This window comes from Poecilia mexicana, unplaced genomic scaffold, assembly GCF_051168715.1.
Source record: "Poecilia mexicana isolate PSO_F unplaced genomic scaffold, ASM5116871v1 scaffold_1, whole genome shotgun sequence".
Classification (NCBI taxonomy): domain Eukaryota; kingdom Metazoa; phylum Chordata; class Actinopteri; order Cyprinodontiformes; family Poeciliidae; genus Poecilia; species Poecilia mexicana.
This window is the reverse complement of record NW_028263370.1, coordinates 6,000,026-6,026,576: the sequence shown is the minus strand read 5'-3', so window position 1 is coordinate 6,026,576 and position 26,551 is coordinate 6,000,026. Positions and strand designations below refer to the sequence as shown.

The following is a 26,551-nucleotide window of genomic DNA, read 5'->3' as shown; positions in this document are numbered from 1 at the left end:
TTGTGTCAAATTTGTTGGTTTCTGGGTGATTGGTTTGGTTTTTTGACTGATTTGATGTTTCGGTTTCGAGGCTGGTCTGCCCGTATGAAGCACACACATTGTGTGAAACATACGGGCCTAGCAGTTTAAAGACTTGCACCAGTGTTCCCAGATATGTTGTGCTGTGAGGGGTGTCCAATGTATTCTGTCTTCTGTTGTGTGGAATTGTGTTTGTGGAATTGGTGGGATGAAATGGAGGTTTAGTTTTTGGGAGACTTCCATGATCATTCTATTAATTTTTTTTCAAGGTTTTGTTTCTGTATGAAATTGAGTCCTACTGAATAATTTAGCAGGGGGATGTAAATGTCTGCATATGGGAAAGTGTTTTGTGCTGTGCTTAGGAACCTAGTAAGAATTGTGTGTATTTTGTGTGGGTCCCATTTCTATTAATAAGGATCTATTTGCAGAAATACAATAAAGTATCTTGGATATTCAACCAGGACTATGCAGTTGATAGCACTGTTGCCTTTGAGCAAGAAGGTCCTGGGTTAGTACTAATATTTACAAGTTTTGTCAGGAGTTGATTTTTAATTTTTAATCTGATATTTCAAATCAAGACAGTTGTATCAATTGGGCTACTTAAACAGTATCAAATTCACTGCTTTTCTCTTCCGGTCGTCCTTTATTCAAGATCTGTGAAGGACCCGCGAAGGATGCAGACCTTAAATTTGGACACAGCTGTAGTATTTCAAAAGAACAGAGGAAATTTTACGGTTTTTGAACAATAACAATATTTGTTGTTAATCTGTTGCTAAGAGATGAGCGCATTTTCTGGTAACCAAGTTCCTCAAAGTAAACACATTGTTTTTACTTTTGCAAAATTTACCAACTGTAGATTTTTTGTGTCTAAGCAGATAAGCAGTATTTCAAAAGAGCTTATGTTTTATAAACAATAACGTTACTTGTTATTTGGTGTTAAGAGATTAGCTTTTTTTTTTTTCTGATAACTAACTGCCACGAAGTATAAATCACATTTTTACTTTCGTGTTAAATGTCTGTTTTATAATAAATTTACCACCAATGACTAAAAAAACATTTTCTATTTTCTGCAAAATTCACCAACTGCACAAATAGTATTTCAAAAGAGCAAAGGAAATCTTATGTTTTTGAACAATAACAATATTTGTTAATCTGTTGCTAAGAGATGAGCGCGTTTTCTGGTACCCAAGTGCCACGAAGTAGACATCTGATTTTTACTTTTGCAAAATTTACCAACTGTAAATTTCTTCAGAAGACAGTCCATTAACATTAGTACAAACAGTAGCAGGCAGTGTATTTTCCCTAAAATAAGCATTTTAGCTATTTTTTTAAATTATTTTTTAGACATGTTTACCACACTGAATGGAGGAAGTCAACGCAAGACAACATGCTAGTTATACCCTACATGCCACTGGCATCATTTAGGCTGATATTAGCAGTTTGGCTAATTTTAGCTTATACACTATTTTTAACATACTAAATGGAGTAACTCCATGTTACTTAACATGATTCTCAATCTCCACATGCTATTGAGTATATTGTAGCTTGCTTTAGCACTGATGCTAATTTTTAGCATCAGAACACTGATGGGCACAGTTCTACTTGTTTTTCTGTTCTTCTGTGAGTCTGGCTTGACTGTGAAAACAGGGAGAGAGCGGAAGACTTGAACTGTTTTAACTAAGATCATCCACACACCGTTACTTCTTACTTATCACTGAACGGTTTAGCACCACAATACATTAAAGATCTGTTATTGCTGCACCAACCGTCTAGACCCCTGAGATCTTCTGGTTCTGGTCTGCTTTGCATCCCCAGAACCAGAACCAAACGAGGAGAAGCAGCATTCAGTTTCTATGCACCACGGATTTGGAACAAACTTCCAGGAAACTGTAAAACAGCTGAAACACTGGGTGCCTTTAAATCTCAACTTAAAACCCACCTGTTTAGAGTTGATTATGGCTAAATTAGGATTAGAGTGTGGGTTTTGATGTCTTCAATGTATTTGATGTTTTTAATGTTTTTATCTGATGTTTTTAATGTTTTTATCTTTTCTTTTTATCTTTTTATTACTTTCTTTTTATTTCTCTTTCTCACTGTTTCCGAGAGGTTAAAGTCCTTGTCAAATGGCGTTTGACTAAAGTCAAAAGGGTTGGAGACAGCTTTTTATTTCTCTTTCTCACTGTTTCTGAGAGGTTAAAGTCCTTGTCAAACGGCGTTTTGACTAAAGTCCGAGAGGTTAAAGTCCTTGTCAAATGGCGTTTGACTAAAGTCAAAAGGGTTGGAGACAGCTTTTTATTTCTCTTTCTCACTGTTTGCGTTTTAATGTTTTTTTTTTTTTAAAAAAACTCTTTCTCACACATGCTGTTTTTATTTTAATTATGTAAAGCACTTTGAAATGCCTTGCTGCTGAAATGTGCTATACAAATAAAATTTGATTTGATTGATTGATTATTACATTGGGATAGAGGATGTGTATATATCTACGGGGGATGATAAAACATTGTTAATCAGGTTTCAAAGTGATCTAGGCATATAATCTCATTTACTCCTTTAATCCTTTTCCACTGCAACATTCTCCTTGATAACGCTGGAGTACATTTGCAGTTATTTGCAGTGCGTAAACCTGGCTCATAAATGTATTGATTTGCAAAATAAAATAAAAAATTTGCTACCAAGATGAAGACCAAGTGAAACAGTTGCTGTATCACAATAAGGGAAACTGCAAAAAAATATTTCAGAGGTGTAACACTGAAATTACTGAGAAAGAGTAAACTGGAATATTTAGTAATTTAGTAAGGAAAGGGAGCATCAAAAAAGAAAACTTAGACTTACGCTGTCAACCAAGAAGTTCTGATATGCAAAAATAAAAGTTTCAAACAAAAAATAGTGATTTAAATTAAAAAAAAAAAAAAGCTTTGAAAGGAATTTTTTAACTCTTTCAATTTGATTGAGATATTGTTTTGTTTGAAACTTTTTTTTTTTGAAAATCCAAAAGTTTTGATAACTCAATTTTATTTGTTTGACATGATTTTTTTTGATTGGATAATTGTGAAACAAATTTAACTCCATGTAAATGCTGGTTCACCAAAATATGCATATAGTTTAAACTACACACATGCAATTTAAACTATACTTTCATGCTTATGAAAATGCGTCATAATTTTGTCAAAGATGTAGTATTTTGTTTATGATTAATCAGACAGTAATAGATGTGGATTAAGCCCTGACCAAGGTGAAGGCTTAAGACACCCAGATAAAGACGATTTGTCCTGAATTTGACCCTGAATTTTAGTTTTTAATTTTATATAAACTAGTCTATAATTCCAGCATTTCTGTGTTTTTTTTTTTTTTTTTTGGCCTACCTATTTTGTAGTCAACACTGACATGGATTATTCTGTAACATCATGACTTTGCACTCACCTCTCGTTATCCAATAATCTACTGGATTGCTGTTCAAAATCCAATCCTGTCCAATCTTCCCTCTTTCATTCCTCCTATTCTAATATGACATTTTGAATATGGAATTTTAGTGAGGTAAATTTATAAAGCAGAATATCAGCTGGGCAAAAAACAAAATTAAGAGTGTATTTCTATCAGATTTTTAAAGTGAGTGTGCAAGATGCAACCTTTGAGGATGATGTTAAAAAGCTAAGTTTTATATTTAAAAAATCCCTTTTAAATACTATATAGCACTGTAACAGTATTTTATAATATTTCTTGAAAACTAGACACTTGTGTGTTATTTAACTCTGGAATTGTGGTCTTAAGATTTTGCTTAATCGTAAGTGTATTTTCTAAGAGAGCAGAGTTTTTACAGGATGACATAAAATATTATTTGCAAATATCCCTTATTTGCAGCCTTGACTAGTCAAGTGCCAAGTTATTACTTGCTGAAACAAGTTTATTCATGCAAAATGACATTGCTATTTATTAAAGTGTGCTTGTGTTGTTGCTAAGGCAGAGAAAGCATTTAGGTCTGTGGATCAGTCTGGGCGTGCTGCAGAGCTCTTTGTCTTTACTTCAGCATTCTCAAAGGTCCAAACGCTGGTCAAAGCATGCATAGGTCAGAGACATATAGTGTGCATTTAGCAAACGCTTTTACCTTTACATACAAAGACACTGAATTGGTTTATGTGTTAATCTGCAATTTGAGTGTTATATTTATTTATTTATTCAGTATTATTTTAATGTGGAAGCAAAAGAAAAAGTAAATCTGAGAGTTTTTCCTCCTGACCTTTCTTTCCCCTGTCTTTCCTTTTCCAAAGTAAAAACCATGACTGCAACATAGGCCGGATTAATGAGAACAGGGAAGCTAACATCTGCTCCAGGTGACAAGCAGGCGTGCTGGGAGAAAGGTGGAGCCTTGTTTGAGCAAGAGATTATCAATGTTCTGGGGAATGTCTTCCTGCCAGCTGTCGGCATGTTGCACCGCAGAGCTTTCACTTCCCTCTACAGTCAGCTGGAATATTAAGCGATAGTATAGCATTCAACCTCAGCAGTTCTAAAAGAGTTATTCCCGTTTATTACAAATATAATATTCAGATTTGCATATAATCTTCTTACTGCAGATGTCGTTTTGTTTTTCTTTGAAGTGTAAGACCCAGTTCTGTTACTGCATCTGCTAAATACAGTCTTGAAGGAAGTGAATACTTATGGAAATAGAAAATAAATATAACAATTATTAGCTACCACCTCTTCACACAACTGAAAAGTTGTAACAGTGATTATACTGTGAATGCTCTTTAAATGTCCTTTTCTTCTGCTTTTGTCCAAAGTTCCAGATATAATTCCAATTTTGGTGTTCTTACAAAAGCATACAAACTAATTTAAAGAACCTAAGAAATTATGCCATCACCACTCTCTTGGTCTTTGATTTAAATCACTGTTTACATGGCTGCTGTACCAGCATAATAAACTGAAAAAATATGCCTCAAAATAGAAATTTCTGCCACATGCAGTCAGGGACAAAGTCACAGACTGACCCTCACTGCCTGTCACGCAAAATATCCAGCATCTCTGTGCAGAAAAGGAAAGCAGCTACAGCAGATTTTAATTTTAAAGGGGGGGAAAAAAACATCAAACTATGGTTTTTAAAGTTTTCCAAATGGTTTTATAATAATAGTTACTTGTGATAAATATGATTTAAATTAGACAGAAATGGAGAAGCTTCTAAGGTTTGGTTGTGTCCTACAGGCATTATACTGGATGACACTTCCTCTTTCTGGACTTCTGAACTAATGTCATCTTTCCAAAATAATTGTTGAGCATTCATTCTTTTTCAACAGACATGCCAAATATCCTGTAGTTAATTTTAACAACGTATTGATAAAGGTTATTTTTGTCATTGTTAGCTCAGCTGATGGAATGAAGGTTATGAAGGTGAAAGACCAACAGCTGTCAACCAATGTATTTGCAGTCCTAAATTACTTTTCACCAAACCGCTTTGGTCTTTTCTTTCTCTTTCAACACCATTTTACCTGAAAATAGAATAAAAATGATTCACCTATTACCACTTACTCAATGCAGCATTAGACTACTTTGATTGATTATGATTTTCGAAAGTATTGATTGTATTGGCATGGGAATTTCTCATGCTATGTTACCTGAGCGCTTAAAGGTCATTCACATCCAACACTGGTTTTAGGTCTTGACTTTTGTTTTCTATGATTTTCTATGTCTAGTCAGATAACTCACAGGTAGATGTTTCAATAAATTTTTACTTCCTGCTTCTCTTCTCTCATCCATATACATGCTCCTAGACATGCTATGAAGAGACGAACGTAATCTTTACTCTCTCAACATTTGGTAACACTTTATTTGAAGGGGGTGAATAAGACTGACATGACACTGTCATAAACATGACATAACACCTGTCATGAACATGAATAAGCCTTCATGAATATTTATGACTGTTGTCATAAAGCGTCATTCGGTAAATTATGACACTTTTAATACAAAGTTGACATTATTCAAAATGCCGTTGTTATGACAACTTGACATTAACCAAGAAATCATCACTGATATAAATTTGTTATAAAAGTATTACTGATTGCACTTTAAAAATTAGGTAACTTTGTTATTAAAGGTAAAGTTTAAACAGTAATGATTTTCTGGTTAACGTCAAGTTGTCATAACAAAGACATTTTGAATAATGTTGACTTTGTATTAAAAGTGTCATAATTTACCGAATGACGCTTTATGACAACAGTCATAAATATTCATGAAGGCTTATTCATGTTCATGACAGGTGTTATGTTATGTTTATTAAAATGTCATGACAGTCTTATTCACCCCCCTTCAAATAAAGTGTTACCCAACATTTCCTCCCCGTTTCAGGATGAGCAGAAAGAGTCTGTGACGTTGGAGCTCTAGGGAGGTGTTAGGACTGAAGGAAAACGAGTAAACACTGAGTAGCAGTAGCAGCCATCAGTGCATGAAATGCAGAAAGCAGCAGGCTAAGTAGACTGACCAAATCATTAGGGTGTGCTTGATGCATGCTGCAGAGCTAGAGAAAGATGACTTTTGAAGCAGCAGCCCATTTGGAGATGACTATCTGAAGTAGCTTCAAGAGCTTGCCTCATTTATGGATTTTGTATAAATAAATATTCTGACAGAGATTGGCACAATATTTATAACCAACTCATATCTAAGACAAGACATATGTCCCTAATTTACCCAGTCCTGATGCTCTTTCTTGTAATTAATTATTCTAATTTGATGATCAAAAACAGTGTAATAAAAGCAGAAGTCCATTCACACATGCATTCTTTCTGAATTTATTTGGATTGACTCCATTTTCCTGAGCCAAGGCTGTAGCAGAGAAGACGATATGAGCAACAATGAAAAATGGGGACAATGTCTTTCTCTAGAAATACCATCTGGCTTCCTCTTGGATTTCAGCCACTAAGTGTTCATCAGGAGATTCAGGGAGTCTGCGGCTACCACCAACATATATTTTAGACACTCGGCCAGGTCTGACACTCAGATATTCCTGTGTAGTACATTCTTACGTTTGAAACTGTATGACTGTGACAAAGTGGTTCAGTTTGTGTTCACCACTTGTCCCTTATTCTTTCTGATTCACTTACTTTCTATATTTGGTTATATTGATTAATTTAAACATTGCAATTTTGCTTCACTTACTATCCCGGGTTTGTTTGTGTTAGTATTATGTTGCGGTGTCCATTTATGTTTAGGTTAAAGTTACTATTTCTGGATTATAGGTTGAATTTGTTTCAAGGTGTATTCAAGGTAATTGTTTTCCTTTGTACTGACCATCATTTGTCCTTGTGGATCTGCAGCAGGGCAGGAGCATGGGAGGGGCCGTCCCAGTACTTTCTGCTTATATGGCTCGATTATGTCAGTGATTACCTTGCTGGGTTCTACCAATTAGAGGGTTTTCTTTTGTGTATTGCATTGTTTATTTTTCTTTAAAGTAACTTTTTGAGTTATCTTGTATTATGTAGTTTATTTTGCAGACAACTTCAATATACAGGAGTTTGTACAGTAGATTTGTTTCTCTGTTTAGATTTTGTTTGTTTGACCTGTTCCATTGTGGCTGTGTCCAATCAAGCACAGGTGTGGTGCCAATTGGATATAAAAACAGTGTGCTTTTGGATGCTCGAGAGAAAAGTCAGTGAAAAGAGTGAATAAAAAGTCATTTTAGACGGGAAGCTAAAGTGAATATTGTAGCTCTTTAAAACTATAGTTATCACATTCATCACAAACGCTCCCTGGTCATTAAACAAACATAATAAACTTAAACAAGGGTTTAAAGTCACACCTTATAAGTAATAACTTTACCTGTAAAGGGGAATAATGAAAACACGATGTGTTACTGCTTTAGTCTCCAGTGTTCTAGTGGAGGCATCGCGTTCCCCTACATCAATCCAGACAAAACCAATCGAGACTCGAAAGATAAACAAACTCTCAAAACTTAAAATCTAAGAAGGTTGAACTCTTCAAGAATTATACACAAACATAACCGGACACAAACATACATTTTAAACTTAGGCAACCTTTTACTGCATCGGTCTGTAGCGCTGAACTTGAAAGACCAAAATAATCAATCGCAGATCACTAGATCTGGTTTTCCCTTTTATTTATCAAAAATAGTTTTATAACCACTACACTGGCAGTATTCCTTGGGTACCATGAGTTATATCTCCGGCAGCCTAAATTAATTTATTAGAATAGAAGGGATCATAACTTTTTAGAGGCCAGATGTGCTCGTAGAAACTATGGAGCCTCTTTCAAGGACAGTTTGCTTACATCATAAATACTACATAATTGGCAAGCCATAGCATATCAGTGAAGCCCTGTCAGCTGTGCTTAGTGCATTTGAGTTTAGATTTTACGATATAAACCGTTTCAGTCGGAAGATGCAGCCTTAGTGTATTTCTTATCAAATCAGGTTAGCTTTGGAGACACATCACTTCCCCCCCCCCCCCCCCCTCCCCAGCGTGAGGATATGATGGATATTAAAGGAAATACTTTGATTTTAAACTTAAACCCAGCGTGAGGATATGATGGATATTAAAGGAAATACTTTGATTTGTATAATTGCTCTGAGAGACACCATAAACAACTGTTTGAAATGTCTCATTTATCCAGGGTGCACAAAGCACATATTAGGTATTATTGAAATGTAATCATGCAAGTTTATTAACATGTCCTCTGGGCTTCCCTACACCTCTTTAGAGGTAATATATATACAGCAAATGCATGCCATTCATTAACATTGTGCAATGTTGTGTGTCTCCAAAGTTCATTTGTTTCCCTAATCTGGTTTTCAATTACACATCCAACTGATTATGAGCTTTGTTCAGTCGCGGAGCAGTGCACAGCATTAAACTGATGTCTCGTTGTTATCACACCACTGTGTTATTAGTTTGATCCTTTATTAAGCCAGTTCATGAGACCAGAACTGCACTTTATTTAAAAGAAATACTTCGAGCTCAAACTGTGCATGTTAGAGCATTTAATTTTATTTATGAAGTGATTCCTCACTTTCAGCACCAAGAAGGCATTCTTTAACTTCACAGTGGCTAAAGCATGGTCTGTTCTGTTTATTTATATAGCATCATTCCTATACTAGGCAATCCAAAGTGATGTACAAGACATCAAAAGACAAACTGAAAATGACAAACCTAAGCAAAAAGAAAGATGTTAAATTACAGATGTTAAAAGCACATTTGAATCTGAAACTATGATAAACTTTTATTTTCAATTTTAAAGGTCTAGTATTACTGTGTACCTGCTTTGAAAGATTCAGTGTTAAATATGTTAAAAATGTTATTTCAAACTAATCTAAACGTTTGCAGGTCAATACATTCTTTGTGTCTTTGTGACAGTAATTGAAGTGTTTTGAAATTTCATAGAATTTGTAGTTAAGATGAGATCCTCCAATCGGAACACAGAATAAGATTTAGTCAGGTTTCTCGCCAATAAGAGTTTTAGTTAGACGTGTATAAGCCTGTGAAGACTTCCCAGACCAATGAAACGTCATTCCCATGATCAGTTGATTTTTTTTTTTACATATGAAAAAATGAGATGGTGACACCAGAGCAAAAGTAAAAGATTTCCACACTGATGTTAAGTGAACACTTTAATTCCACAGCCTTGATTCCAGTACACATGCACTATTCACACACACTTAAGAAACATAGCATGATTTGCATGACTTTTGCATGAAAACAGTCTAATTTCATCTTGTTTGGACTCATGTAATGTTTGTTTTTCTTTGTCAATATTCAAGCATACACTACAGGAAAATAAATTCACAGCAGTTTAATCATCACCAGAAAAACTGAGTCAAGATTGTACAGTAGGTCCCAGGCATCCAGGCTCTCTCTCTTTAACGAGGCCCAAAACTTCATTTTAAAATACTGTGCTATATAAGTAATTATTTTTCTAAAACATGAAGTCAATTAGTGAAACAGTCTCATGTCGCTAGTAATATGATAGAGATCACTTTTTTTTTAACACCAAGTCGAAGTGCCAAAGAAAAAGAACAAAAAACATTTTCACGCTGACTCGATGTAAGTTGTCTAATAAAAGGCATAAAGATTAAATACAGATGAATTAAAAACATGGGGTAAATATGCACTTCAAGTTTTCTTTGCATCGCTGACTCACAAATGTCAACATCTGACTGGAAGCTTGTCTGATTTCTATGTTTTGTACTTTCCAGCACTTTTCTGTATTTGATTTGCACACTTTCTGTCATTAAGTCAAAATTCAGCAATCTGAGTTCTGTTTGTCCCCGAGGCACAGAACATCTCTCCAAAGTCTCCCCCTCCTTCTGTCTGATGCTCTTCATCCATCTCCCTGTACGCCCCCTTTCAGCATGTGCTTCATTTCTCCTGACTTAAGCTTTTCTTCCGAAACACTGGTTTGAACACGTGTATCGCTCAATCCCTAAAAGTCTTACAGGCACACACAAAACAAACAGTGTCAAGTTGCATTAGATGATAAAGCGATGGGTAGCAGCTCAGTCAGAATGCAACGTTGGCATCCTCACAAAGACGATTCACCTCACAGTGCACAAGTTCGGTCACTGAGTCACTTTCAGGTCCCATAGGAAACATAATGTTTGGAATGTACTGTAGCAGATGGAGAACAGCACTTCAAAAATGTTATTTAAAAATCACTCAAATTTTAATCTTACCGTGCCTGGATTACAGATGGTCACCCCGAATCTTTTGCTCATCTCGATTATTCTTTCCTCAAAGCATTATGACCACTAGCTCACCAAAAATCTAATTTCTGTTTAGGCTCAAGAATAGACCTTCACACCAGAGCTTCTCTACCCCGGATGCAAATCTTTGCTAGATCTGTTCTTATGTTTTCTAAGCAATAACATTAATTTGGTGTTAAGTGATGAGCGTGTTTTCCGATAACAAACTGCTACGAAGTAAAAATCTGATTTTTACTTCCGTGTTGAATGTTTGTTTTATAATATATTCACCACCAATGACAAAGAAAAAAAATTCACTTTTCTGCAAAATTCACCAAATGCACAATTCTTGTTAAGTTGTAAGTAGCATAAGATGAGTAGCATTTAAAAAGAGAAGAAATCTTATGTTTTATGAACAATAACAATATTTGTTGCGTAATAATTTCAGAGTTGAGTAAAATGAAGTCAATTTATAGTTAATTTTTCAGCGTGTTATCTGGGAGATGTCAGTAAATTTCAGCAAAATAAGGTTTTAGTTATCCCATGTGAATGCACCATATAAAAAGCAGTCGAAAAGGAGCAATTTATTTATTATACAGGTTCCCCTGATGATGCTTATGAATGCAAACAGGGCTTCAGGTTGCGATTTTTAAAATAATGTTTGACAGTGAAACCATAACTTATTCATGGTTTATATATTTGTAAATAAATTCAGGCAGTAAGGGTTAAATATAATTGTTCCTGTAGGACACAAAAATGTGTACAAATGTTTTTGTTCTACCTCATTTATCAGAATAATGTTTTACTCTATATGAGATGAAAGGGTAAAACATGAAGTAGATATGATCTGTTTTAATCATTTTATACAAGATGAAAGAGTAAAACTGACATTTTCCTCTCATCTTACTTGTTTCATGTCTTAGTCATTCAGCTCTACTTTTCTTTGTTCCATACTTTCTATTTTTACCCAGATTTGGCAGCTGTGACTTGTTGGGGGAGGCACATGTCATGCAACTGTTCCCGTAAAGCTATGTAGAGGTGACTCGTTTGTTTCGGAGGTTTTTGAGATTGCCTCATTAAAACTCATTTTAGCTGTGATGTTACAAGGTGAAATTTTGCGGTTTCATAATCTCATCTTCGCAAAAATAATTAAAACCTAAAAATAGCACACTCTAAAATGTGTTTTTTTGTTGTTTTTTTATCAGCCTTTCACAACCCATCTGGGCACTTGATTTTTAATTAAACTTAATTTCCAACAATGAATACTTAATCACATAAGTGACTTTCTGTTGGTTTTCATTCAATTGACTCCTTAACCTCCCTTAATAAATGCCTAAAACATACATTTTATTTTGCAAATCAATACATTTATGAGCCAGGTTTACGCACTGCAAATAACTGCAAATGTACTCCAGCGTTATCAAGGAGAATGTTGCGGTGGAAAAGGATTAAAGGAGTAAATGAGATTATATGCCTAAATCACTTTGAAACCTGATTAACAATGTTTTATCCCCCATAGATATACCATCCTTTATCCCAGTGTAATAAGTCAGAAGTAACGGGGCGTTGATGATCCTTAAAACAGATAGGTCCAAAGAACAGAATTCAAGTCTTTCGCTCTCTCTGTGTTCGCAGAGTCGAGCAAGGGACTTGAAGAAGAACAGAAAAACTAGAAAATTCCTGAAGAAATTTAACTGGGGCCCGCCAAAGTGTGCCCATCGATTGGAACCCAACGTTCTGATGCTTAAAATTAGCATCAGTGCTAACGTAAGCTACAATGTACTCAATAGTATGTGGAGATTCACAAGCATGTTAAGTAACATGGACTTACTCCATTTAGTATGTTAAAAATAGTGTATAAGCTAAAATTAGCCAAAATGCTAATGTTAGCCTAAAAGATGCCAGTGAAGTGGGGTTTCACACTCTCGGGGTGTCCGGGCCCACCACGTTTGGTTCCAGCCCACATTGGTACCACTAGGTACCACGCTTGCTCACTCGAGATCATACAGGTATCTGGGGCCACAGGGTGCTATCTCAGTGATAGATGCTTATGGCTGTTGCAGAAACATCCTTTTGTTTTGTATGTGCTGTATCAGGTGCTTAGAACATTGCTAGAATGTTCCCGTGTGTGTAGTTGCCTTGTTTAAGCTAAGCTTAAACTTAGCTCTGAGTGATTTATAACATACCATGTAGTAGAGGAAAAGAGAAGAAGATCGGAAAAGAGAAATTAAAAGAAGTTTTTGGTTCTACAATAAAGGTTGTCTAGAACCCGACGGACCCACCGGTGGGTCCAGCTGCCACGTGACCTCGGCTCGCTCTGTAAACAAAGGCTCCACGTGCCTTTATTTTTTTTTATTTTTTATTATCCGCTAAAAGAGGCTTTAATCTTTCAAAAACTATTCCACATAAAGGTTTTGCCCAAAATGTTAAGATTTTAGAGCTATTTAAAAACAGCTGATGAGATATAAAGGTCCTCGGACGATGACACAACTGCCCGGAAAACACCCGATCAGCTGATCATCACGGCCATTTTGTGGCTTCACGAGACAGTGGAAAGACTCTCAGAGCATGGCACAAGATGGCGGCTATGCAAAATCATAACGTATTTTCCGGAACCCGATCTAAATGTCTGCGCTCTCCATGCGCTCTCCGTGCGCTAGCTACCCTATTCAAATAAGCTGTGTGCAGTGAGAATTCTCATTTCACTTGTGCCTTCTGCAAATGAACAACGGTTTTTCGATTTGCTACGAGCGGAGCTGACTCTTGCAAAAATTAGCTCAACTGCAATGGCGCGGAGGAAGATGTCCGATGTGGAGGAGCTGGAAGAAATATTTCGGAGCGATGTTGAGCTGGAAGACTCTTCTGATAGTTGGTGGGATTCGGACGAGGAGGAAGAGGAAGAGCCGGACACAGCTGACAGACTTGATCTCGGTGATGTGTAAGTTTTCCCCCGCAATTTCACACAAAATATTTGATGTTTTGGCTCTATTTATTTATTTATTTCTGTGATTATATGCTTGTAATAACGGCAAGAAGTAAAACCATGTGGTTATTTGTTTATTTATGTTTTACTAAAATATGTTTTATTTTACTAATAAGGATTTCATGTTTACTTTGGTTCATTGCTTTGTAATAAACCTCTAATTCTTCAAATACTTTATTTTTATTTATAGTCAAGTGGAAGCCGAACTTGTAGTTTGTGGTCTTTTTTTGATTTTTGAACTTGTTTTTTTTTTTTTTTTTTTGGTGGTGGTGGTGGTGGTGGATTTTCAAAATTGTTTATTTGCTCTTGGAAATTACTTCAAAAAGTATTTTTGACTGTTTTACCTTGTTTCAATAAAAGTTTTCTATTTGGAGTCAAAGAAAGAGCTTTCAGTTCATCATTATTATACATATTATACTGTGCACAATGGTACATTTTGCATATAAATGGGGTAAATGTCATGACCAATGGTTATTATATGTGGAAAGTGTCATTAGATGGTAATAAGCTATTTAATTTTAACAAACCCCCAGTATTGATGTAAAAAACACATTTGGCACAGTTTGGTGACATTTTTGGATAAATGTGCCAAAATGGCCTCTCCGCCTAAGAAATTTCTCACTAATACCATTCTAAAATAAATATGATTCATCTGATTGAGTCCAAATGTGGTATACTTTTACACAACATTTAGATTTAAAAGTCTGTACTACTTTTTTGTGCTATAAATAATATTTTGGTAGTGTTTTGCAATGTTTATTTCAAAGAAAATTTTGGCGAGGTTCAAAAAATGCAAAATATTTTGTATTTTGTCCTTAATATTTCAGGCAGGGTCAAAGCTACAATGGTGCTGACACCAGAAAACCATTCTATGACATCTTACCTTTACAGAGGTACCAAAAGTTTCTTCTTAATTAAGGAGGGGTATATAAATATTCACATATGGAAAGGTGTCATGGGCTATGTTCAAGAGTGTGTTGAGTAGTTTTTGGATTGTGGTTTGGTCCCTGTTTTTTTATGCCAAAGGAAAAGAGAACTTTGTTAGTTTTGCTACAGGTTTTAGTTTTTCTGAGGATCTGTTTAACATGTTTAAATTGGGCTCCTGGGTAGCAGTCTATTTGTATATTTGGATTAATGGATTTGGGTAATCTTTTAAGGTTAGAATCCCCTAAAATAATTATTGATTTTTTGGGGGGTGAGGTACCACTCAGCCAATTTGTTCCTTTGGTAGTTGTGGGTGGTAATTAAGGGTTTGGGGGTGGCTGATATTGGTTTCAGTGAGGTATTGAGGACTTCTTGGAGAGTAGGTTGATTCGAAGGTGTGTGTTCCTGAGATTCTTGCATTTGGTTTTGTGTATGTTCACTGATTTTGTCATGTGTCATAGCTGTGAAAGAGGTTAAGGTTTGTTGTCTTACATTGACCTCCTCCATTCAGTGTGCTAAACATGGCTGATAAATGAAAATATGGCTAAAAAAAACTTATTTTAGGGAGAAGGGTTCTGAAGAAATTTACAGTTGGTAAATTTTGCTAAAGTAAAAATCAGATGTTTACTTCATGGCACTTGGTTACCAGCAAACATGTTCATCTCTTAGCAACTGATTAACAACAAACATTGTTATTGTTAAAAAAAAAACATAAGATTTCCTTTGCTCTTTTGAAATACTATTTATCTTAAGAATTGTAATTAATTCATTCATTCATTATTGGTGAATTTTGCAGAAAAGATAATTTGTTTTGTCATTGATGGTAAATATATTATAAAACAGACATTCAACACAAAAGTAAAAATGTGATTCATACTTCGTAGCAGTTTGTTACCAGAAAAAAAACTATCTCTTAACACCAGATTAATAGTAAGTAATGTTATTGTTTATAAAACATAAGTTCTTTTGAAATGCTACTTATCTTATTCTATTTAAGAATTGTGCAGTTGGAGAATTTTGCAGAAAAGTTAAAATAAAAAAAGGATAAAGTTAAAGTTAAGATTGTTGTTTTTTTTTTTTTGTTTTTTGTTTTTTTAGTCATTGTCTGTTTAGGAGCCTCAAGTTTCATGAGTCATATGGAATTTACTTCCTTTCCTCTTCTGCCATCTTGTCTGTATTAAGTGTTTGATCAAGGTGGCAACCATAGACATAATATAAGAATGGACGCCTCATGCACCACTCTCGTCTATTGTCGCTGACGAGATTTAGGGCGGCCATCTTGGAGCGGTCCACCACTCCACTCAGCGTTATGTGTTTAGCAGGCACAATGACGTATCAGCGCATTTAATCGATCATAACACACTTTTTTGTTACTGGAAACCATATTCAAACATCTATCAAAGCTACATTTATGAACAATTGTATTTTGAAGTATGTTTTTAATACATAGTTCAGCATATTTAAATATGCTTAGTGGCTATAGCAATAGAATAGGAATGGAATATTCTGATATTGATGTATGATGAGCATATTACAAAGCACACAGCCGTTCATAATTTATTTAATAAATTATTTAGTATTATCAATACATATTTATATAACTATACAAACACAAATAAATAATGATTAATACTGAATAATATATATTGGATACATGTGTATATGTATGTATGTATACAGGGGCGCAACTACATATTATTCAGGTGGATGCGAAAACATAAATCGGCGCCCCCCCCAAAGGAAAGGCACGTAAGGGTGAAGGAGCGTAGAAAACATACAGTCGCTCTACCTCCCTTTGCTGGTGAATGTTATAACACATAAGTTTTATAATATATGTTACATTGTTTCATTTCTAATGTACTAATTTATTGAACCCCGTATTACACCAAGTACTATAGCTAATATTAGCTAGTATCTCGCCGGAGGACATAAATACAGTAAAGTAATATTCTAATTAGGGCTGTGTAATAATATCAATTTTGCGATATATATCGATATTTTCTTTCCTAGAAAAAAATCAATATTCATCCGCAAGTATTGTAACATCCAACTGTCACCTTGCTCACTCACTGCTTGCTTCGCTGGGAGAGTGATTAGGTCATCAGGTTTAGAGTGATTCCTTCAGATGTTAAGTGTCAAGGTTAAAAAGGTATCAAACTATTCAGAGCAGGGTACTTGGTGCACTTTACTTTACAAATGCATGTAAGCTACAGTTTGTACTGTTTCAATTAAAAGAAACATGTTTTCTCACCACTTCTTTGATTCATTTTGTCCAGCTGTCGATTTTAAGTCTGTGTCCATGTCCAACCAGAGCCAGGTATTGTGTAGTTGGTGCTTTTAATCAGTTTTCAGTTAAATTAATTCAATCCAACACTATAACAGTCACAAAATGTCACCAAAATCACTCTGTCCCTCTAAAATCTTTCAGAAAATCGCAAAAGTGTATTGAATTGCATCGTTTGCTGAATATCGCAATATATATCGTATCGTGAGATTATTGTATCACTACAGCCCTAATTCTAATTACACTATATACACAATAATATGTCCATCTTACTTGTGAAATGTTGTCTGTTGAGCCTTCACATCAATAGTCCGTTGATCCTAACAATAATATCCCTCAGTGCTGAGACATCTTCTGTTGTTTTGGTTGAGCAAAGTAGGAGGGACGGCCGCTCCAAGATGGCCGGCGTATTTCCTGTGCCGGAGCAGCTAATGCGGGGTCTACGCTTATATTATGTCTATGGTGGCAACACTTTCGTTCTAAAATTCTGGTCAGCCGTCTTCTGTGCTGACTGTTCTGCCTTCTCTGTAGTTCTCTACATCTTTGCCCTCCTCAGTGTTCTGTTGCTATGGTAATTAATCCTCTCTGAAAACTGTCTATGAGTGAGACACAGAGAGGGAGACAAAATTCTATAATTCTGTCTTGCTTAGCAAGGCATTTCAATGCTTTTCTATGCATTGTTATGGCAGGCCCCAATAAATATTTTACCAGTGTTGGAAATATCAGTTTAATTAAGCTAGTTTTAGCTTTAGCTAGCCTAATTAAACTAATATTTCCAACACCAGTGGTACATAACTTACAAAAACCTTCAACACAATACGTTTTTAAACCATAAGTCGTTTAAATATAATTAAATGCTAAACTGTTCTTTGAATATGATTGGTCTTTTTTATGTGTATAAACATAAAGGTCTGGGAAGCTTTTAAAAAAGTGTAAAATTAATTCATAATTATTCCTAAATTTAAAAGTATTGCGCAAAACTATAAAGCATAACCTGTTTTTATTCCTTAGAAATGCAATTTTTAAATTGAAGTACCATTGGACTGTCATCAGTGTTGCCCTTTTCCTTGACATAGATCAATCAATCATTAGTGAGGAGGAAGTGTGATTACTAATATTATTTTTTTTAAATTCTTGTATTAACTCGTGACACAAAAAAAAAACAATGTCAGTTTTGATAATTCGACAAACTTTTTTTTCCCAAGAGGTGTGAGCAATTTTATTTATGAGAAACATTTCTTAATACACTGATACTGATTAATGTAGCCCAATTGGTACAACTGTCTTGATCTAAAATATCAGATTAAAAATTTAAAATCAACTCCTGACAAAAACTCGTAAATATTAGTACTAGTCTAAATGGTCAAGATGGTTAACATAACAGTTCTTAGTACTGAACTGCCATTTACGAGGTGAATTAATGAGAATAACATCTGAGGCTACAGGGCCAGTGCTATTTGGGAGGCAAGCAGCTAATTTATGAAATGAACCAGAAGTGTGTCAGAGTGACGTTGCTCCACATTCAAGCAATTCCAAAGTTGGATCAGGTGTGTAATATTTACTCACAGGGCTCTGTCACAAGTAATTTTGCACCAATATTGCCACCAAATGGAGCAAAAAATATTTACCTCACTTGCATTTTTTTTATATCTGTGCTTGTGTGTGGAAGATGCCAAATGTCTTGCCTAAAATCGGATCCACCAAGGAGTTTAAGTCACATCTAACACATCTGACTCATGCTGGAAACTGAAAAATTTAGCTCAGCCACACTTTCTAAACTCTGTCTTGCAGAGTTGGTGCCATGCATGTTTTGGAATGACTCAAAGCCCAAACCTAAATTTGATTGAGAATCCGTAGCACAATTTGAAAACTAATTGCTCTTCGTCCAATCTGGTCAAGGTTAGATTATTGTCTGAAGAAGGGGCAAAAATGTCAGCTTCCAGATGGGAATACCTGGGAGAGAAATACTTCACAGGGTTTGCAGCTGTAGCTGGTTTCACATGAAATGTGTGTTTTCAATTTGTGAGGTTGACACAAATGCATTCTTTGCTTTTCTGCTTTGTATTTGTAATTATAAAACAATAAATATTTTTCTAGGATTTCAAAAGTCTTACCAACTTTCTGTTTGTCAGTGACAAAAATTTTCCAGGAAGATTGTTGTTCTAATGAGACACAATATAAGGGGCAGGAGTAATTTAGTAAGAACCTGGATAAATTGAAAGCCTACTTCTTTATTATTTGCAATATTTAACCCACTGTGTGTGAAATGACTGTTGGCGTCAGGAACATATTTACCGTAACACATGTATTACTTCTCTTCCATTAACACAGACGGCACATGCAAAATCCTAATCTAAATAGGAAGGAGCACACCACTTTTGCACGTATAATCAATTGCGCATGAGATCTTTGTAGATTGTATATACCTTATGTGAAATCTTTTAAGATCAGGCTCTCTGTGACTTTACAACCTATGCAGAAAAAAAAATGACAGAAGCTACTTCTGCTAATAACCCAGAGGTTTTGATCCGAGACAAAAATAAATCAGTTTGCTGCCTTGAAACACAAAAAGAAGCCACATAATAGTTTTATTTGTCAGTTTTTGTTTATTTCTCATAAAATAGGCATGTACAGTGAGGTTTTGTGAACATCTTTTAAGGAGAATTATGCATACTGATAAGAGAGGCACCGACTACAAATAAAAATACACAATATGAACAACATATAATTCTGGTTGAACATACAATTAAATAACATCATCCTCCTTGCGGCAGTTCAGCATTTTCTGTCTCTAATATCAAACTTTTATCATTTATTTTTACCTAAAGCCTTCTTTCATGTTGAAGATAAACTTCAACTCTGGATGAAATCTATGCTTTTGTTGCAAAAACATATTCCAAAGCCAAAGTTGATGTCTCAACAACTACCCTGCTTCTATTGTCATCAAACTGGCAGTGAGGAACAAAACCTGTGCTGGTTGCTTGTAGACCGAGGCATTCTGACCTAAATTACATTTGAAAGATTGTAATATTTAAATTTCCAGAAGAAATTCAAAGTGCCTTCTCATCAGGCTTCATCGTTTTTCAAAGTTGCATCGAAAATGAAACATGGTCGTTGACAGCGCTCTCTGTACGCGTCTCCACATTTCCAGTGTGTCCGTTATTGGCAGAGAGGACAGCACATTTGCAAATCCAAACAACAAGCATAAATGTTAATCATCAGGTGGTGAGGCTTTGTCTGCTCCTGGTCCATTGATTTAATGTAATGGTACTTAATCTACTGCTGCAGCAGTTGTGCTGGGTCGCGATGCTTTTGTTCCTAATCGGTGTCGCTTACATCTCCAGTCATGGTAAAATCTCACATCCGAGTTTCACCTTTGTGCATGACAAGCTGGAATATATTTGTCTTATGCCACTCAGGATCAGAGAGGGCGATTGGGGAAAAATAAAAAAATCGGATTTACTCGAAATCTTCTACATCAGTCACCCGGTAATCCGTGTTGCATGTTGTTGCGAGAGATTAGCAAAGGGTTTGTCTTTTGCTTTTTTTTTTTTTTGTAACAAAAGATTTAGGCCAAATGTGATGTCAACGGGATTGACCTTTCCTCAGAACTCATTTAAAACCTTGTCTTTTAGTCAAAAGTTGTTTCTTTTATATCATGAGGTTTTGACAGCATATGACAAAATATAACACAGTATGCGACAAACACTTCAAACTTCAGGGAATATGCTTAGTGAGAAACGCAAGTGATTCAGCTAATCGCACTAAATATAGTCAGTAAATGGATTGAAAAAGAAATATTTTCACAATTTGAAAAACTGCATAGTCACAATTAAGCATGACTTTCACCCACACCGATAAAATTCTTCTCATTACATTTGTGGATACAGAACCTGGGTTTGAGCTGCTCAAAGAGCGACTCAAAAGATTAATACTTAAAGAAGAAATGAGACGGACTGGAAATGCAAAGGGAGATGTAGTAAATTAAAAAATCCAGCAGTGATACGAGAGAGAGACGTTGGAAGTAATTTCAAGGGTCTTAAATTAACTTGCAGCGGTACTGATGTGCTAGTCAAGAGAGACTCGGGCGCTGTCCGGACCCGGTACTATCGTACTTCCTGGCCGGTTCTGCTGAAAGCAGAGTAGCTGAAAACGACACCTGGGATTAAAGTATGTCTTACATTATTAGATCAGAGAAAAACACCATCTACAAATAAAAAAGTGTACATATCATTGAGCAAGAAACAGAGCATCAACACGTCTGCATATTTTTCTGTAACATACACGTTCAGTCACTCTAACAACCATTTTATTCAGGCATCCATTTAGTCAGCAATCCTCTGAGTTTCATTTTTGGGTAGTTATACCTGCTATAACTCTTGATGGGCTCAATAATGCAGCGTAATAGGTGCAATTTAGGAGAAGTAAAATAAAAATAAATTATGTATGAGTTGAGTCAGTTTGTCCCAGTAAGGACTGGCCAAACTAATGCAAATACAAAAGTCCAGACAACCTCCTACTGGGGTCTTAGCGGGTCTTTTCAGAATCCATCTCCAGTGTGTTCACCGCTGTACTGTACACACAACTGCCAGATGTGAACAGATTCTAATTTAACTTGGATCATGAACACATTTAAAGAAATTCCACTTAATAAAAAAAATACATATATCCACAATATCCGACTGAATTACCAGCTAAGGAATTCACAGGTAGATTCAAGCAGAAACTAATACGGTGCTGCAGCCTAATTACAGAACAAACGGCAAAAAAAACCCGATCCATTCTCAACAAATGAAACAGCATTGTGTTGTGTATCTAAAAATGTCAAAGAAAAACTACAATAACTACAATCCAGACCAGGACTGTAAAGTGAGAATCCTTCTTTGAAAGTTTGTAAGGGTGGATGAACAGAGGGATGTGAGGGGAAAACAGAAAAATTAGGGTTTGTGAGGACGCTTTTCTGATAGGACGTGACGTCACAGCGGTGGCAGGTAAACGAGGTGGAGTGGTAGGAATAAATGTGAAAAGTGCATCAAAGTGAGTTTCTACACTATTCTACACAATAGCCTCAAGCATCAACATCCTACTGTTTGCATGATGCTAGGAAAGCCACCTCAAGGAGAAATCTTGAAAAAATGCACAAAGAAAAGTGAAACGACACAATAAGATCTTATGTACAGAGTGTATCAGCTTGTGAGGCTTTAACTAGAAGAAGTTCAGGATCTTTCTATAGTATAGATACCAACATGTTTGGATTCTTCCTGAAGCAATTTTCCTTTTCCTTCTCAGAGTGGCAAGAAATGAGCTTTATGTAAAGTCTTTTGACACGGCCTCGATGAAATTTGGAGCGGACATGAGTATAGTGAAGGTGCAGATGATGGAGAACAGCGAGAAGGCCACCAAGCATAAGCGATCCACCACAGCGGCGGCGAACTTCCACTCGCTGCAGATTTCCTCCCCCTCGTCCTGGTCTCGAAAGCGCCTGGCGATGTACTGCACTTCCTCCAGGATGAGGGAGATTTCCGGGATCTGCTCCAACAGCACTGTCCGCGTGTGGTCCGAGTGGATGTCGGGCTGGGAGGAGCCACTCAGGTGGTTCCCTCCGCCCCCTTCACCGCCGATGCCGCACGTCACCAGGCCTGAGTCGGTGCTCGGTGGGAAGGCGGGGTTGTCCGTTCCCATGGAGTGGTAGCCAAAGTACAGGTTCATGTTGCCGTTGGTCGCGGTCGACTGGGCCTGCCCTGGTATCGTGCTCATCTGGATGCTGGTGGCGCTGGTGTGGTGTGGAGGAGAGTGAGAGTACTTGTACGTTGGAGGGTTACTGGAGCTCACTGCTGGTTTATTTTCTTCCCCAGGCTTCTTCATGCGGAGGAACCAGGCGCACCAGTTCAGTAGAATCACACGGATCTGGTTGACGGGAATATGGGAGTTTAAAGGAAGGACAAAACAGGCATAAAAATGTTTATGTTCCGGATGATCAAAAAAAATATATGCTATCAGAAAACAATAACCTGAGTAAACACAAAAAGCAGTTTTTAAACAATTATTCAATTTATTTGGGAGAAAAAAGCTACCAAATCAAACTGACGGTATGTGAAGATATAACTAAATTAACTATGATTGTCTATGTTGTTTTGCTTAAAGTTGATTTTACGTCGTCCTACCCCTTTAAGTTTTTCTAGCTGCTCTCAGTTCTGGTTACTGCAAAAGATGTGAATCAAGAAATCCCTTAAATAGAACCTATCTGTCAACACGAAGAAGGGTTAAAGATGGAAAAAGCAGCACATCATGCCCACATTTGTAGAAAATCATGACTGGTCTGTCGAAATTGTTCCAAGCATACATCAAAAAAGAAACTAGAACAACAAAGCACAGGTCACGCTCGCAGTAACACGGTCAATATGTTGGGATTTAGTGCAAAGAGAAGAAAGCGAGGTAGAAAATGGCTTGAAACAGATTTTTATGGCTCTCCGTGGCAGAGTGGAAGGATTAGTTTTGGCTTGTTGGAGGATTGTGAGTTTAATTCCAGGCTCCTCCAACAATATACTGAAGTGCATGTATGGTTGTGGATAGAAAAACTGTAACTTGTGAAAAAATGCTTTGAGTAGTCAGCAACAAAAAAAGCTCCAAATATTCACTTTAGTTAACTAGAGCATAGAAATGTTTCATAGTTAAAACTACCATTTTAGGTGCATCATGTGCATCATAATTATCCATCCCAACGACTCAATAATTCCCAAATGTTTCGCAGAAACACGACGAGAAATAAAACCTAGAAATCTTGAGTGACTCAAATCTTTGTGAACCGAAACTTCACAAAAGGTGTTCCGGAGAGGCAGCAATACTTTATTTTAGACTTTCCATATCTATTTACTTTCCCAAGCACCTTTGACCTACCCATTTAGGCATTTTCCCCCCTCTGGGATCGTGATGGTGAAACTGAAGAACCAGGACTGTTACCACCACAGACAAGCCCACAATCATCATGGTGCTGGCAAAGTACTGAGCTGAAAGTAAACGAAACATTTACATCATACATCCCTGTAAGGGTAATGAAAACCATGTCATTAATATAATCTATAACTAGCACCACAATTTCATACTAAAGGGATTTTTGTGGATATTATAAAAATTATCATAAATAAACTATCCAAAATACATAAAGACAGAGACATAAAGAAATTAAATAGATTATGATAGGTGTGTGCTGATTTGCAGAACCCTGTCTATGTGCATTTAATGCAGCTTCTGTTTCACAGCTGTTCAGACTAATCCAATTATCATACATTTCCATATTAAACCACAAGCGGAAACTGGATTGCCACTGAGCATCAGCTCTACTTTTTTTCTGCAGTGAGCTCACACATCATGAAGGAAACTTTGCTAATGGCTCAGTTTTCCATCACCGAGCTACCAGATGATGCAGAGCAACTATTTTATCTGCTGTTTTCCCTCTCGTCTCTCAGCCCGTCGTCCCATCTGCTCGTGTGTGTGTGTGTCAGCAGCACAGTCTTAGACGGCGCAACTCAATGTTTGTCTCCAGCAATGAGCGTAATCTTCAGATACTGCAGAGACAATAAAACATCCACCTTACACCTGCACATCTTTTCCACGCTTGCAACAAATCATTCAGTGGAGAGGGGAAAAAAAGTTCTGTTAGACTGTTGTGACAAAAGATCTATAAGTGTGATTGGAAAGAAAATTGTTGTGGCGCTCTCTAGGCTGTAGGGACTCAAAAATGAGAGAGGAGAAAAAAAAAAAACATCTGGAGTAAAATGTTATTGTGTTGGAGATGAAGAAATCACAGTTCTGTGGTAGATTACCTACACGTGGTTTTTATAATGTTTTCGACCTTCCAGTCACAAATTTATCTGCTTCCCATGTCAGTCAAAAGACAAGTCAAAAAAAGTAATACATAGATGACACTATTTGGACGACTCTGTGTACATTTCCTAGAGAATGCCAAACTCACCAAATCCATTATGTTACATAATGTGGAAAGCTCGAAAAGATAAACGTAGAAAATGTGCTGTGTTATGATAAGTCTTTCTGCAGCAGACCAACGTGACTCACCTGGACATATGAAATATTTTCCTAAATCTCTGATTCTTTTGACTTCATTTTTAAATAGCTTAATGACTAATGAGCAATTTATCGGCGCATCTCTTAACTTTTTTTTTTTTTTTTTTTTTTTTTTTTATGAACTTAATTATCTTTCAAAATCTTCCTTGCATCTACCAAACTAGGTTAATTGATGATTGCTATTCACTAATTTGGAAATTGGTACACTTGCAAATCATTTTTCTACCTCCCTTTTCTTTTAATGAGCATTAATTACCGGCAGAGGATGTCTTACCGATTAGAGGAACAGAGTCTGAAGTGGCAGGCATGATCTCTGCAACAAGCAGCATGAACACCGTCAGAGAAAGCAGCACAGTAATACCTAGAGAAAGAAGATGAAACCGCATTGGAGGACTGCTGTCATCGTCTGTCCGCGTTTCTGCTAATTATCAACTTATAAGACCTAAAAATAAATGCAACTTCTGACATAATCACAGATTTTGAAAAAGAAAAAAAAAAAAAAAGGTATATTTATCTTGGAGTGTTTGTGTGTTTTCATTTAATTTGACCCTGTCTCAGAAGGTGCCATTTAAAATCAAGCTGGCATTTTCGGGTCCCCGTAATTATCTTGTGCTGTGTTTATGATCGACTTTTTATTCATCTGCCAATGAACGGCCACCTTGAATGCTAATCTGCATCTTTAATGCCAGTATTACCATAGCATAGCGACAAATAGATGGCTCTGAAACACCGCTGAGACCTGCTAGTACTGAGGCAGGGAAGATGTACAAGTATATTCTAGTCTAAGTTTATGAGTCGGTCTCCTCTTGTGTTAGTGTGGGATTGTTTCACTGTGTTTAAGGCTGTGCTGGTGTCTCGGTCTGTACCCAGTGAGATCTTTTCTCCAGAGTCAGCTGGAAGCAGAAAAACCAAAAGGGCCAATCCAGAAATCAGCACACAGGGGATGAGCAGGTTGAGGCCGTAGTACAAAGTCCTGCGTCGCATAGTGACAGTGAACGTCACATCAGGGTAGGGCTCCTTGCAGCACTCGTAGTACAACTCGTTGCGCTTTCCAGGCACACCTGGAGGACAAAAAGATGAGAAGGCGATAAATGTCGGAGGTTGAACAAACTGGACGTGTTAGAATCCATTGAAGAAAGACTAGAATGGACAGAGAGGTCAGAATGTTGTTCTCTTTTGCCTTTTACAGACAGAAATGCTTCAAAGAAAGCATTTATTCGAAGGTAATAACAAATAATAAAAAAAAACTTATACAGGTTTTGCACCAAAGTCCAGCTTCTGATGTTGGGGCTGGTGGTCCTGGATGAACTTTCTCTTTACGTTTGCCTGCAGTGATGTTTTTAAAGCTAAACAAGACTTTGTAACCACCTTTGCTCAGAGCGTAGCAGACTGCTAACCTTAAAGTTATCTTTAGCAGACGCAAACTAAAAGCAGCGGCAGTATTCCCAGATAGGAAGTGTCCATCTCTTTTCTAGATCACCATTTGCATAATTTATCTGTGTTTTTGTCAAACTTGAAACAGAAAGGAAAATGACCTCATCATGGTCACAGATGTATCAAAACAAGGTTGTGAATTTGTATT

At 36.4% G+C, this 26,551-nt stretch overlaps 1 protein-coding gene across 1 annotated transcript in view; it reads right to left on the bottom strand.

Moving 5' to 3' along the window:
• Positions 1 to 21,992: 21,992 nt before the first annotated feature.
• The window catches only part of LOC106906625 (neuronal acetylcholine receptor subunit alpha-7-like), a 31,812-nt gene continuing 27,253 nt past the window's right edge, over positions 21,993 to 26,551 (bottom strand). Inside the window, exons 7-10 of the mRNA XM_014971965.2 lie at positions 25,836 to 26,030; positions 25,244 to 25,330; positions 23,785 to 23,894; positions 21,993 to 22,794 (exon numbers count right to left, since the gene is read on the bottom strand). Of these exons, the coding sequence (XP_014827451.1) occupies positions 22,195 to 22,794; positions 23,785 to 23,894; positions 25,244 to 25,330; positions 25,836 to 26,030 (992 nt within the window). The 3' untranslated portion in view covers positions 21,993 to 22,194. The remainder of the gene's footprint in view (positions 22,795 to 23,784; positions 23,895 to 25,243; positions 25,331 to 25,835; positions 26,031 to 26,551) is intronic.